We start from the raw sequence: 14,779 nt of genomic DNA on the forward strand, positions 1-14,779 counted from the left end.
TATTCTAGGGGTTGTAATGTATTCATGTGTGTAAGACTGGCCCATAGAAACAGGCAGTGGGAGTGAGGCAGCATTCATATGATTGTTAAAAATGCTATATCAATGACTTGGTTTTCATCAGCTCCTTCCATCTGGCCCATTTTTCTTCTAATTGTTACTTAATTGAATACAAGCAAACAGTTGGTCCATTTTTCTTCATTATTTTATTCTGACACATTTCTATAAATGGGTTTTGTCTTGAAAACACAGCAATAGAATAAATTACAAAGATGAAGCATGTCTGAAACAAAAACTAAGATTTTTTTTCTGTAATCTTTTCTTCGGGGTTGGATGCTTTATTAAATAGCAACCAAAGATATTTAAATGAGAAATTAAATCAGGCTATTTATTAAATGCTTAGCAGTAAACAATCTTATGAACAGCATGAAATGATCACACTTTACAAATCTGTTCATTCAGCCACGTCTATCTCTAACACAGACGAGCTCCCATTAGTCAGAATCACTGAATTAACTCTATGAATATTTTTTTTCTCATTTTCTTTGCAGAGAGAATGTGCTAATTTCATCAAGGTGCTCAAGGCTTACAACCAAACCCACCTGTATGCTTGTGGAACAGGGGCTTTTCATCCAGTCTGCACCTATATTGAAGTTGGAAGCCATCCTGAGGTAAGCTATTATAAAACAATATTTTTCTTTTTGCTCTTTTTAATCTTTGTTGGTGTTTAGCCATGATCTCTTCCTGCCAAAATGCATTCCCACTAGTTTCTGTGGCTTGGGAAGCAGATCTGGTAAGACCTGCTCCTGAATCAGGTGCTGACGTGCTGATTGATAAATCACAGCAGTATCTCTCACTTTTCTGCCCTGCACAGCATCTCGTCCCCTAGGGGATTAAATAAGTATAAGTAAGCCCATTCTACCTGGCCCATGAAGTTAAAAAGCACTGTTTTTTTTGTAATTGAGACAAATACCAGATATAAGAGGGGTAGTTCAGCCACTGGGTTTATTCTGGGCCCAACACTGGTTTTAGTTTCCTCCCAGTCACTACAGTCTGACACCACCTCAGCTTTCTCCCAGCTGAGAATTAAAAAAGTGTCACACCTTCATAAATCCCCTTTCTCAGGTTTGTCTTAACACACTGGCAGTTTTTCATATGTCACCTAGGTTTGTTTTCCTTAGTTTTTCGTGAAAAATAAATCACTCTCTTTTCGCCCATTTCTTTAATCTCTTCCTGATTTTTGCTTAGTATTGCAGAATTCTTGCAGTAGCTCTTGTACCATTTTCTCAGTGATCATCATAAATAGATAAGTGGGATCTTCCCTGGTAAAAAGCAGATTCAGTCAAAGGAAGCCATGGGACTAGACTGGTTTTCATGGCTGTAGATTTGACTGGAATGTCTCTGTGCTGCCCTTCAATACTTTTTCTCTCTAGCTCAGCCTCTCTTTTATTTTTCTGTTGATTATGTAATATAAATTAGTCTCCTGTACTGTGTTTCTGTCTGGCTTACATCAGTATTGCTCAATGGACTGTTTCAGTTTAGCAGTCAGACTCCTGATGTGCTTTCAGCATTTATGGATGTGTTTTACCAGTGAATCCATAATTGTGTTACTTGTAGCTTCTGTGATCTTCAAAAAAACAGCTCTTTCAAGTTACCTTATGCCTTTGCAATTCAGGTTTGCAGATTTCCTTGGAAATAAAGACATCATTGTTGAATGAATGATGACTATTTCTTCTCACAGAAAAATTAACAGAGCCTTTGAGTGTTGACTTCATAGTCTGGGAACTATTTTTCCCTATGAAAATGTCTTTTGATATTTGAAACATAAATCTTTAAAATGTCCTAAGAATAAGGTTTTGAAGGGATAAGGGAGCTGCTGAGCAGAAAGGGTTTTGTTCATATTCTTTAATGCTTTATTACAATGCATTCTTAGCAATTAGTAATTGTCTTTTGACCACACACAGTATGTCATTGCTTACTGCATTAAACAGATTCTCTGCTTCCTGAGATCCATTTGGGAATTGGTAGACATATTAATTAACTCTAGTTCCGTAAGATGTGTGTCAATCAATCCTTGGCTATCTGCCAGGGGAATCTATCTGCACAGAGATAGCTCCTATGAGGTCATTTACTTCTACATTTGGCTGGTTTATTGCTGTACCATAAAACTAACACACACTTTATCAAGGATTTATAGAAAGGATGATCAGAGATGAGAGGCCAGATCTAACCTTGGTTTAACATTCTGGGTTTTTAAAGTCTTGAATCAGTGATGTGTTTGGCCCTAAAGTGAAAGAGGAGTCTTGTTTTAGCTTCTTTTTAGCAGTCCCTAATTACAAACAAAATGTGATTTTTTTTTTTGAGGGGGAGTTGTTTTTTTTTTCTTTTAAATTTTTGGGGTTTTTTTTCATTTATGCAGTAAGTTTGTAAGTCTCCTTTAGCCTGATTATTCTCATGACCCTTACTTTCTTATTCGCAAATGAGGGAAATCAGGATTGTGTTTATCTGAATTGCCTTGAACACTATTGGCTTTTGTTTTCTTTCTCATACTTCAAATATGAGTGAAATCATCACCTGTCTTTCCAGTGGCACAAGTTTCTGTGTCCTCTGAACAGCTGTGCAGGAGGGTTCAGGTCTGCCCATGCAGACAGAAGGTGAGGCAGGCAGGATGCCGTGTACCCAGCTCTTCTTGGGCTTTGACAAATCTAGCAGTCAGCCTGGGTTCTGTCCCTTGAAAGGGTGAAAATCACATTAATAAATTAATTTATTAGATCTGCAGTGAAAAATAATCTGTCCTTTCTCTCAGCTAGAGCCTGCTCCTTCCTCTCCCATACCACCTAGCCAGGAATTTCAAATGTGCTTCTTCTGTGGGAGATGAGGAAGAGGAGGGTGCTTGATTGACAGCAGCTATTAGAGACACCGTGAATGAGGGGGATACAATCTTAACCCCTGCACCCCTGCACACTGCATCTGTGAGAGCCAGATGGTTTATGTTCTCATGTCAGACAGCAGCACTGGACGTGTCAAAGGGCCATTGCTTCCGTATCATGTAGAGTTTGTACCTCCCCAGCTTACTAAAGAAGGTAATAGTATCAGCAGAGACAAGCAGTTGATTATGAGTTAAAAATTGCCATCTAAAATACTTCCTGAAGATTTCTTGTCTGCCACAACACTTGTGGAAAATTAACTGATTTCACCATCTGCTTATTTATTTTTTAAGCACTTACAAAGGTAAATGTGAGCTGATTAGGGGAATAGTCAGGGAATGTACCTACTCTCTAGTATGACTGCTTGTTTATCTGAGCTCTGAATGTAACCCACCTGCCTGAATCCAAAGAAGAGAAAATCAGTGTGTGTGCCAAACTGGAGAGGGTGGAGAAGTGAAATTTAAAGAAAAGAGTGGCATGTGATAGAGGAGATTCTGGAAGCAATTGGAGTAGGCTGCAGGAAGCTGGAACATGGTACAATTTTTATGACTGGGGAAAGGAAATAAATTACTTTGTGTGACAGTCATAAAGTAATGGGAATATGAATTGTTATATCTGCTGAATATGTCTTTGATATGAAGCAGTGTATCACAGCCCCATTCCATACCTGAAGAAAATAATTTCTGGTGATGGAACTAGACAGGTTTAATTGAGTCTGATGAAGTACAGTATCAGAAGTAATAATAAAAAGCTAAAAGGATATGAACGGCATGCTGTGCATCTGATTAAAAATGATGTGCACAAATGTATACAACCTAATATGTTGTGAATTACACCGCAGTCTAAGGAGTAAAGCAGACTAATCTTCGCTTAAATCCATTCCAGATGTGTAAGCTGAATAACCACAGTATTTAGAGGGAAGAATAAAGTTAATGTTTCAATAGGCTTTAAGCACGTAAGCCATGAGGAAGCAGGAAAGAACATATTTAGAGAGAACATAGTGTGTGGATATGCAGAAAATACCTGAGGGCAGCCAAATGTAAAGCTTGATATCATCCATTTTATGTGCATGAGTCTAGGGGAGATGACCTAACACAGACACCTACACAAACTTCAGGGATCTGGGCTTGGGCAGTATGTGGCATTCTGTCCTTACAATGCAATATAATACAAGAAACCAATTACCAGACAAAGCAAGAAAGTGATTAGTAAAGCTGTGTTTTGCACCCACTGACTTCTGAGGAAACAGGGCTGGATGTGTAGGAGTGTTGTGCTTAACGGTTGCAAAATTAAACAAGTCGGATCTGTGCTGGAAAGGAACAAATCCAACTGCAGGGAGACACAGAGGTGCCTTAAACCCCCTAGAAAATCACAACAGGATGCAGAATGCACCTGCCCATGCGTGCCTGAGCAGGGGGAAGGAGCCCTGCTCCCTTTCCCCGGGGCTCCCTTTGGGGCAGTTTGAGTGAACCAGCAGGGAACAGTCCTGTTTCAGTAAGAACAGGATTTTCCATTTACTTAACCCTTACACACAGGTGGAGGTGTACAGAATGCCCTATAGTACCTTCTTTTTTTTTTTTTTTTTTTTTTTTAATGCTCAGAAAGGCATTGCAAGAGCTTTACAAAATTGTTTGCCAGATCCTCAGCAGGAATACATTAGGGTTTCTTCAGCAGAGGTAAATCACTAAGTGCTGTCTGAAGAACTAAACCAGCTTCTTTTATTGTCTCCTAATTCCAAATTTCTTGTCATTGTCCAACAGATTAAAACTCATTTTTAACTGCATGAACTTAAAAGATCTGGGATTACTTTACTTGCAGGTTATTTCTCAATCAATAAAGAAGGTTTAAATTCAGTTTAGATTTATGATGTACATAAAACATTAAGTTATTGCATATGAAGTTATAGAATGCTACCACCTGTAACATATTTGCTTTTTCCGGACTCTGTGTATTTTAAAAATCTTTGGTTCAGCTCATAAAATTTTGCTGAAATATACTTTCCACTCTTTTTTATCCCTTCTTTTCTTCATATTAGAAAGAGGTCCAGAGTGCATTTCCTAAGTAATGGACATCTTGTTCTGACACATTAATGCGTCTATCAGTTTGTCTCTCTGGATATATTGTATATATTTATAGTGATGGAAGAGCATTTTTTCCTGAAATAATGACTTTGAAGAAACACACTAGCTGAAGGATCAATGCTGCTGCTGGTACTAATCATGGTGTGTTTATCTAATGCAAAAAATCAGGGTGAAACATTGATTTCAGTAGTAGTAGATGTGGCATAAATTAGCCTAATTTCATTGAAGACAGCAGACCTGTGTCAGTTTATGTCAGTCAAGATTCTGAGCTGTGGTTTTTAAGTGAAACATTACAGCAAATGGTTTTTTAAGTTAAAAATCACCTGAGGCTAGTTTTCTTTCCATCTAATTAACTGTACCTTTATTTATATGGTATTTATATGCTTATATAGAGAAAGTATGAAGGAAAAGGATACTGTTAAAGGATTATTTTCATTTGAGTTTGAACTGTTATGTGTGACACACTTGTTCTAAGCATCACAATAATTACAGAGAAATACCATTAAAAGATGATCTGCTTTACAGACTGCAATAGTCTTCTTTAGTTCACAGGTGCCTTAACCTTTCAAACTTCCAGATATCCTGTTACTATAGTACAGGAAAACAAAACTGAAGAGACAGAAGGCACAGTCTTAGAGCACTTCTTTCCATTGCATGAGTAATTTTACCACGGAGAAAAAGAAAACATCTCTTAGATCTTTAAAGGCTGATGTACTTCACCTTGTGTTATAAAAAGCTGAGAAGTGATTTCTGCCATACAGGGAAGTCCCAGGCACCAGAACATTTTGCTTGTGTTTTTGCTGGTGTTTTTGTCTGTGGAAGATGGCAGGTAACAGGGTAATCAGTGCTAGGCACACATCTGTCCTGGCACCTCACAGGATCAGTGGCCAAAATCACAAAGCAAAGGGGCTGGATTCCTCTGGAATCTGTAAACCATCACTCCTGCTGCTCCTCATGACATTGATTTCCAGTCCCTTAGACTACCCTCTGTGAAAGTGCTGCACACAAAATCAGGCTCTTCACACATGTACAGTTTACCTCCACTTGTTAAAAAAGAATAAATCTTGTCATAGCTATCTCCATCCTAGCACATTTTAACTATATAGTTTTATATACAGTTATATGTAGCTATGTATAGCGCATTATTCTTTTTCCAAGCCATAATTCATTATGGCATTGTTTGGGAAGGGATGTGATATGATGACTTTTCAATGACCAAATTTAACATTTCCAAGAGGAGTAGAGGGAAAGGGCAGAGAACATGACAGTCCTTTCTCATATGAAAATCTAAGGTCTAAAAAATATTTCAGGATGTGTTGCCAGAAGCTCTCCATGTTTTTAAGCACCATCATGAAGTACACATTTCTCACAGGCTGAGTGCTACGTCCCAGAATGGCACCTCTTGTTACGTTATCATGTGATAAAGTTTCAGAAGTAGAAGGTCACCATAAAGAAGTAAGCTGATTCCCATTTAAAAGTCTTTTTGAAAAACTCCATAAACCCCTTTGTAAACAAATATTAATCAGGTTCATGGTTAAATGCTATTATTTATGAAGGCCCGTCTTTGAATACACTGCAGATCTCCTTTGACTTTAGCTGTATTTTGAACTCTTGCTTTGCTAAAAAAGAAGTTAAACCAGGAAAACTCAGATTTTTCAAAACTTCATCCTGTCATCCCCAAGCAAAATATATTTCCAATAAACATTTATTTCCAGAGCAGACCCTTTAAAGTAGGACTGTTAGGCTTTATGCGATAATTTAGCTGTCGGAATAGTTTAATTTATGAAGTAAACTTCTCTCAACTGAATAGCACACGTGGCAGCAGTGGCTGACATCTTTCCTACCCTGCACTGTTGGGAAAGTCTACACAGCTGCAGTGGATATTTCATCCTCAGCCAGGTGGAACACTAAAACCAAAAATTTTGAAATTTTTTTTCCCCCCCAGGTACCTTATTTGTCAAGATAAGGATCTATTTTTTAATAAAAATGATAATGCATACTAAACTGTTAATGTAAAAAACACAACGAAAGTATGATAAATTGAATATGTAGCCACTGTTTTTTATCCTGGTATATTCAATTAAGGAGGATGTGCCTTTTTGACAGCTGAATGCTTGACAACTAGCTGATCCATTTGACCTCCCATTTTCCTATTTAAAAGTGTATTTGTAAGAATGGGGATATTCCAAATCATAAGTATGCAAAGGATGTGGCTATGTATCTTAAAATTCAGATGCGGTACAAATACCATTTTTGGAAGTAAAGTATTTAGCAAAGGGGTCATGCTTTAATCACTGACAGGAAATATGAACATTGTAGGTTTTCAGCTGTCATTTAATGCATCCAGTCCTGCCCTTGCGTATTCATAATTACATCTAAGTAATTTGGAATATATTTATGTCTAAAATGACAAAGTCAGTAATTATGTCTGCGACTCACTCTGAGATTTACAGGTTGAACATTTTCATGCAGGATATGAAATCAAGTTTTAAACTAACACAAGTGGGAACAGTGTGGTGGCTATTTTATTTCTTCACCTTTATTCCTCAGACTATATGGCTGAGGGTAAAATGGAAGCATGGTTCTTTAGTGAGTCATACTGAGGAGAGGTATAAGATATGATGAAAAACAGAACAAAGACATGGAATTTACAACAGCAAGGGCCATTTGTTGCACAGCAGAAACCACTAATGAAACTCTAATCACTATTCAAGTCTGATCATTTCAGCTATTCAGCAACTAACTTTGTTTAGGACTTGATAAATATGTCCAAATTGGTATGGCAGACCTCCCAGTTTATTCTTAAGAAACCGAGCCAAGCCAAACCAAACTGAAAAAAGAACTCCAGAACAATATTATTTTAATATTACTTTATACAGATTTTTAAGGAAAATGTAAGTGGAAGTCACTGTGCAGGTGATGTTCCAGCATTCTAGAGTTTGTTTTTAATTGAAACAAGTAAAATTCTGAGATGAGGGAGAAATAGTAAGGATATGGTCTGGAGACAGTGTTGGTGTTTCCGTGGATCTGGTCTGGTCTCTACAGGTATGCAGTGGCACAAAAGGAAGCTTGGAGCTGGCAAGATACTGCATCTTGTCCTGCACTGTTGGAAAAAAAACAAGTCTAACAAAGAAATTGATAACATATAATGTTTTTTTAGGTTTTCCCAATACAGAAAGGGTCCGGTGTGAGTAATAGTGTCAAATTTGAACCCCCAGCTGCCTAATGAGAGGAATCTCTGCAGCAGAAAGCTTCCAGTGGGATAACTGAGGAGACCATTGTTCTCTCCCTGTCCATGGCTTTCGTCCTTGGTGGCGGAGCAGTGCTGGTTGATTACAGTGGAGAGCTGTACACAGCGTGCCACAGCTGAATGGCTTCCATGAATAAGAAACCAAAGCCAGTCCACATATTCATTAGGTTCAAAGACATAAGTCTCAGAACTGTGGGAAAACTGTTGTTTATGTTGCTGCAGGGGAGAAAAAAAGACTGAGATAGAGGGAGACCTCCATGGAAGTAAATTTGCGGAGGGGAGCGTGCACATGTGCACACGCAGAACCACTGGGTGGACTTTCACTGATACCACATGTGATGTCTTGTTGTGTGAGTCCATGTCCTAAAACCACGGGTAACTTTGGATATGCTCAGATAATGAGTGATTCAACTTAAAGACCCTCTTAGGATCTGGGTTTAATTTACTCTTTTAAATTATGGGGTGCTTTTTTCTAGAATTATTTGTCTTCAGTGGAGTTCCCTATGACTTACACTGGGGTAGCTGAAACTGAGGTGCACTTTTCATAGTCACAGGGGAAAAATGCTTTAATTTCTAGCATTGTTAGAGGGATTACTCAGAACTTTGTGACTACTTTAAGGAAATTAATTTTAGCGATGACTACTAGAGGAGCTGAAAATACACCCACTGTTTGCATTTGGATGTTCATTATTTCTCCTATCACTTAAAGGATGCTATGATGAATTATTTGTTCCCATAATGTAAATATTTCTACTTACACATGGTTACCTTACTTTACCATGAGATGATACAGTTTTCCTAATTCATTACAGACACCGATTGTACTTTTAAGAGGTATGGCAATCATATTAAGATGTCGATCCAATTTTCTGGGTGGGAATATTATGTTGGCTCATCAACAGAGCCTATAATGTTTCTAGTAACACAGAAGTTCAGCATTTGGGTCTTGTTAGAGTAACAATTGAAAACATTAACCCAACTTCACAGTCAAGCAACATATGCAAAATTTCATCCACACACCTCCTGAAACAAAAGACAAGTATGGTCAAATCCTTTGATCTCTTGACCAATATGGGGGAGAAAAAAATAAAATAACAAACCACCATCTGTTGGGAAACCAATGTAATAAAAAGAGTGGAAAGCCAGCTTACAGTATAGACTGACTTAATTGAGGAAATGACTTATAAATATAATTATTTCTTGATTTAGAGGCACAGAAGGAAAGAAAACTGAAAGAAGGAGTTACCGAGCTCAGGTTTGACTAGATGAGCATCAAAGCAGCATTATTCATTGTGGGATTCACATCACAAGGCTCCAGTTGACGGGGGCTGACCTTATGAAGAAGAATCATAAATGTGATTTCTGCCACTGAAGGAAGTGACTGCATTATGTTTGTGGCTCAGTACCAGCATCTTGTCAAATAATCTGTAAACAGCCAAGGTCACAATGCAGCAGGTTGTAGCTGTGGGTGATGCTCCACATACAGACCACAGTGCTGTGAAATGCTGAACAGCAAACTAGCCAGTTATATTAAATACTCAGACATGAGAATCTAATGAAGGCCTTATTGGTGAAGTAATTTCACTGGTCTTTGCCCAAAATTTTCTGACAGCTGACATGCTGTGGAGTGCCTTTCAGGCATTTTTTTAAAGTCTGTGGGATATATTTAACTCTCAGAGACATGTGAGTCTGAAAGCACTGCCTTTTCCCATGCTTTCAGACCAACCTAATATTCATAGTTTCTGCATGTTACATTATATGAGTTAAATAGTACACTGGCAAGGTGACTGCAGTTAGGCCCAGGAAGGGCCCAGGGAGGCTGAGAATGGCCATGGCTCAGCCTGCTCAGCAGTGATGGAGAGGTTCATGCCTGATCTCCTCAAAACCTGTTTCTGATGTTGCTTCTGACCGCAAGACTCTTGATTCAGAATTCCCAAAAACCAGGGAATTTCCCCAAATGAAAAATGAGAACACTCATGGATTTTTCCAAACAGCTTTCAAACAGATTCAGGAAAGAAAAAGTCACTTTTTACAATGGCAGGCCTCCTTGGTATGCTTTCAAGTCCCTTAGACTTCTCTTTCTTTCACCAGCAGTTGGCATGACAGAAGTGGCTTTTCCACAATGATGAAATCTTACCTCTTTTTTAATAAAAAGCAAAGCAAGTACAGGTGAAGCTGCTATTTCTCTGAGTAAACAGCAGGACACAAGTATTTCCAGCAGTTGCCTGGTGGAACAGGAAATAATTGCTCTTCTCCTGCTATCTCGACCATCCTCACTTTTATTTACAGACTCATGCTGATATTAAAAAAGCTTTCATAATACTTTCCAGATGCTTCCTTATCTTTAAAAGATTCTAAAACTGAGTCTCTTCTCTTCTACTGTGTTATACAAGGACTGTCTTAAATTTGTTGCCATCTAAATTAATTTAAATAATAAAATTCCACTACTCCATAGTTCAGTAAGAAAACAGAACTTATTTGACTAGTAGTTAGTACTTTCCTTCCTAAGGAAAAAAATTACTGAATCATGAGAAAGTGAATAAGAATTAATCCCATATATGCCAGACACAGAGAGAAGATGGCTGGAAGAAGAAGGATCTCTGCAAAATAAGAGAAGATATACTTTACCCATGGTACACTTTGTAACTTTGCTAAATACCCTTACAAAGTATAAAGAATATGTTTCTTTGCCAGTATACACACAACCTTTCATCTTTTTTGCATTGTATGTTTTATTGGCATATGATCACACAAATAAACTAACAGTCAGTTATGTCAAGATCTCGAAAGTCTTATAAGAGAAAAAAATCCTTCATCCTACTTTAAACAATGCTCTTGTGTGTACAGACACCACGTACAGGGATGTGTGCTTGATTGCTGCAATGCTACCTCAGAGCAGGAAGAAAATGCAGTTTAAGGAACAGGTCATGGCTTTGACAGACACTGTGTTTTGTGCAGGGAAGGAACATGGGACTGTGCACAGATTTATCTAAAAATAACAGATACAAAAGGAGTGTATAGATATAAATAATTATCTCCCTTTTGCATTAGTCCATATGTCTTCTGCCATGAAGAGTTAATCAATTTACTGCTGAAATGCTGTGGGAGATCAAGAGTAGTTGTGAAACAGGCAGTGTTTTAAATATTTGTGCCTGTCCCATATGCCTACAGCTTGTGATGCTGGAAATCAGACTAAGTGATTGCAGCAACTCTTTCTGTTCTCAAAAATCTAAGAATAAACCCACTGGAAGTCACTTAGAAAAATAATTGTTTACTCTTCCATTCATGCTGAATTCCTGCTTACATATCTTGCAACAACTTGTTTTCTGTTTATGGCCCTTGGTAAGTCTGGAAATGTGCTGGCTTCTCTTGGAGCATGAACCATATAGAATCTCTGCATCTTCCCTCAGACCCTGTTCCTGTGAGGGAAGTGTTCTGTGCCCTTCTGTTCCTCCCTTCACCTCTCCCTCGTTCATGTAAGAGAAATAATGTAATGAGTATGACCTGACTCAGATGAAAGACATGCCTCTGGCTCGTTCATGCCTCTGTGGACTCGCAGTAAATTAGTTTATTTCCTAAGTAACTCATTTCGTTGGAAAAGGGTGAGTAACTTTGCAACATTTCTCAGGAACTCAAGGAAACACTAGTTAATGCCTGCTTTTTCTTTCTCTTCAGCTTCTGTGTTACTTGCTGTAGACAATTCACATATGGTTATTTTTATTTTTTTCCCAGAAAAAAGCTTTATTTGTAAAAATATTTTTTTCTGTAGCTCAGTGAGTCAGAAAATGTGAGAAACATTTGGATGAAAAAAACAGTCACCGTTGGAAAACTTAGCTAAAAAGAAGTATTGTGCAGAATAAATAAATGTTATCATGATGAATTCACGCCTGTTAGAATTGGTGATGAGTTGCTATGTCATCTAATCTATTTTAATTTGTGTACATTTGCAGTCATCTACAAAGTCTGGACTGTCTTCTCACCTGTAGTGATATAAATCACAACTAGTGATTCTTGCAGTGCAGCATTAATTTGCATCTTAATTATTTCAGTTTCAAATATTGCACTGCTAATCGTGGTTGTACACATTGTCCATCCCTAAGCAATTTCCCATTTGGAGCTCAAATCAGCTAGGTCCAGAAGAACTGTCTGTATGATTCTATATAGTTTAGTTAAGAAATGCTTCCTGATTTTTGAAAATCTATGTATTCCTCCAAGTTGCAACATGGTCACACTCAGATATATTAATAAATGTTTGCAAGTACACAATCAGATGAGAACACAATACTCTCCATTAATGAAATATGATCCATAATGAATCTTGCATGGGAGTGCTAATAACTACCTTTGGGTTAAAGTGCTCAGATGTCACAGTATAACAAAATCTGTCTTAGATGTGTATCGTTATGGCAAGTAATTAAAGGTTACTTAGCTGTTAAATGGTTACCTTGGAGGAATCCTTCACTAACATGGCTTCAAGCATGCCTTCACAGTGAAATTAATTAAGTAAATTAAATATCAGCCTTGTAGTAATTATTATATATGCAGAATATCAGGCATATAAGTGTATAATATTATTGGTCAGAGGACTTTAAGATGTATCCATTTGCTGTTAAGCATAAAACAGTTTTGGTTGTTCTTACATGTAGAATAAAGCTGGTGCATGTTAAGAAGAACAGTGACAAGACTGATGAAGAGAAATGGAATGTCAGAATTATCACAGTGATGTTCCATGTGCTGCATAAGTGAAAGCTCAAGTAGCAGCATTCTGATTAGAGAAGCATTAAAATTCACTTGGTCTTTTTCACACCTCTGCTGCTACATGGAGTTAAAACCTGGTACCAAATGACTTGAGTTTTGCTAACAGCTCACTCTGACTCATCACAAGGATGCTTTCAGGGATTACTAAGTTGCTGCCTTCTTCTGTGTTTAATATAAACCACACCAGAAAAGTTGAGCAAGCAGTTTGATGTGGATATAAACATTTTTTGTCACCTCTTAAAGTAGAAATATGACATGGACCACATCAGTGACAGATTTCGACTTAAAAAATAGTTTCTTAGTATTATGTAAACTGGCAGTGGCGAATACAAATAAAGTACATTCTGTTTTTTATTCTTTGTTTAAAGAGAAACAATCCACTAGATAAATAGATCCTTCATCTGAGACCTTTTCATATGTAAGCAGGAAGATGTAAAGTTCAGATCTCTGCTGTCCTCCTGAAACATTGGCTTTGCTCCAGGCAAGGACATTATTAACATACCTTAAGTTTACTCTTTAAATGTTTTGCCCAAGTATGTCTTTTGGTGAAACAGAAAAGAAATAAAAAAAGAAATATGTGTTGTGCTACAGAGAACTTTACTCACGACAGCGCATAAAGTATTAGCAGCAGGAAAGGAAACATGAAAAATTTGTGATGGAAATCTGGGGATTTTTTCATGTTCTGATATTTTTGGTTTTCTTATGGCAGTGAGATAATTAACAGTGGTGGCACCTCCTTATTGATGATAAGGAAAACTGCTGCACATTTTGGTGGAGGATGACAACAGTGTTAGGGGATCTTCTCCAGTTCTCAGGCTTCTGCCCAGGGCAAGTCCCTTGGCCTTAATTGGTTTTGCTCTCTGCAATTTAGATTTCTTAAAAGTTGAAGCTTCAGTCATTGTCATGTGAAAATGGTCTTGTGTCCCCGGGCCAAAAAGAGTCCCCAGAGAAGATAACTGGAGGTGGTGGAACTGTTTGTCCTCCAGATAATCTTTAGATGCCCCTCTGCACACTTATGGGCCAAGCCTACACAAAGTCATCATATGTAGGAGTGAAAAGAAGGTCTTAACACTCAGATTCTCATAGAATTGGTCAGTTCTCTGTGCTGTAGCTTCTCAGATAATACAGAGTTTTACCTCTAAGGGACAGTAAAATATACTGATTGATTCAGCCTGGTTCCAAACTTGGAGACAGTTTTTGAAGGAGGATTAGAAAACAAACAGTGTAAGAGAGGAGGGGAATCAGAAAACAAACAGTGTAAGAGAGGAAGATTATCTTCCAACGAGTTCTTTTGCTTTGAGAGGATTTTGTTGTTTTAGTTTTTTTTTCTTTAATTACGAACCAGTAAGTGTGTAATCAGAAAAACAAATGGCATTGATTACTTTTTCAAAGCAGTGGCTCTGATCATTTCATCTATACTTCCAGCTTGTTTGAAATATGGAACCAGCATAAAAGCTGAAAGCATTTGCCATTTGTATAAATCAAGATTACTCTGTGTAGCCAGTGTTTATTTACAAGCTTGCAAAGGATTTCATAAGGGATATTTGTGCACCTACAATACAAACCACGTGTCAAACAGCAGAAAACTGCAGAGCAATAGCACTGGGTTTTCCCCCTTTACTTAATCCAAGTTACATTTTTTGTTTGGCTAAGAATCAATGGTCATGAAGGTGATATATCAACAATAGTCATGGTGGCATATTTAATTTAATTATAGCTGGTTGAGGTTCTTAACTTCATTTACTCTGAATAACAATTTATTTTAT

General features: G+C 37.6%; 1 protein-coding gene across 1 annotated transcript in view; it reads left to right on the plus strand.

Moving 5' to 3' along the window:
• Positions 1-14,779, plus strand: part of SEMA3A (semaphorin 3A) — a 165,447-nt gene that overhangs the window by 66,604 nt on the left and 84,064 nt on the right. The window contains exon 4 of the mRNA XM_063153781.1: positions 549-668. Within this exon, the coding sequence (XP_063009851.1) occupies positions 549-668 (120 nt within the window). The remainder of the gene's footprint in view (positions 1-548; positions 669-14,779) is intronic.

Source organism: Melospiza melodia, chromosome 4 (assembly GCF_035770615.1).
Source record: "Melospiza melodia melodia isolate bMelMel2 chromosome 4, bMelMel2.pri, whole genome shotgun sequence".
Classification (NCBI taxonomy): Eukaryota; Metazoa; Chordata; class Aves; order Passeriformes; family Passerellidae; genus Melospiza; species Melospiza melodia.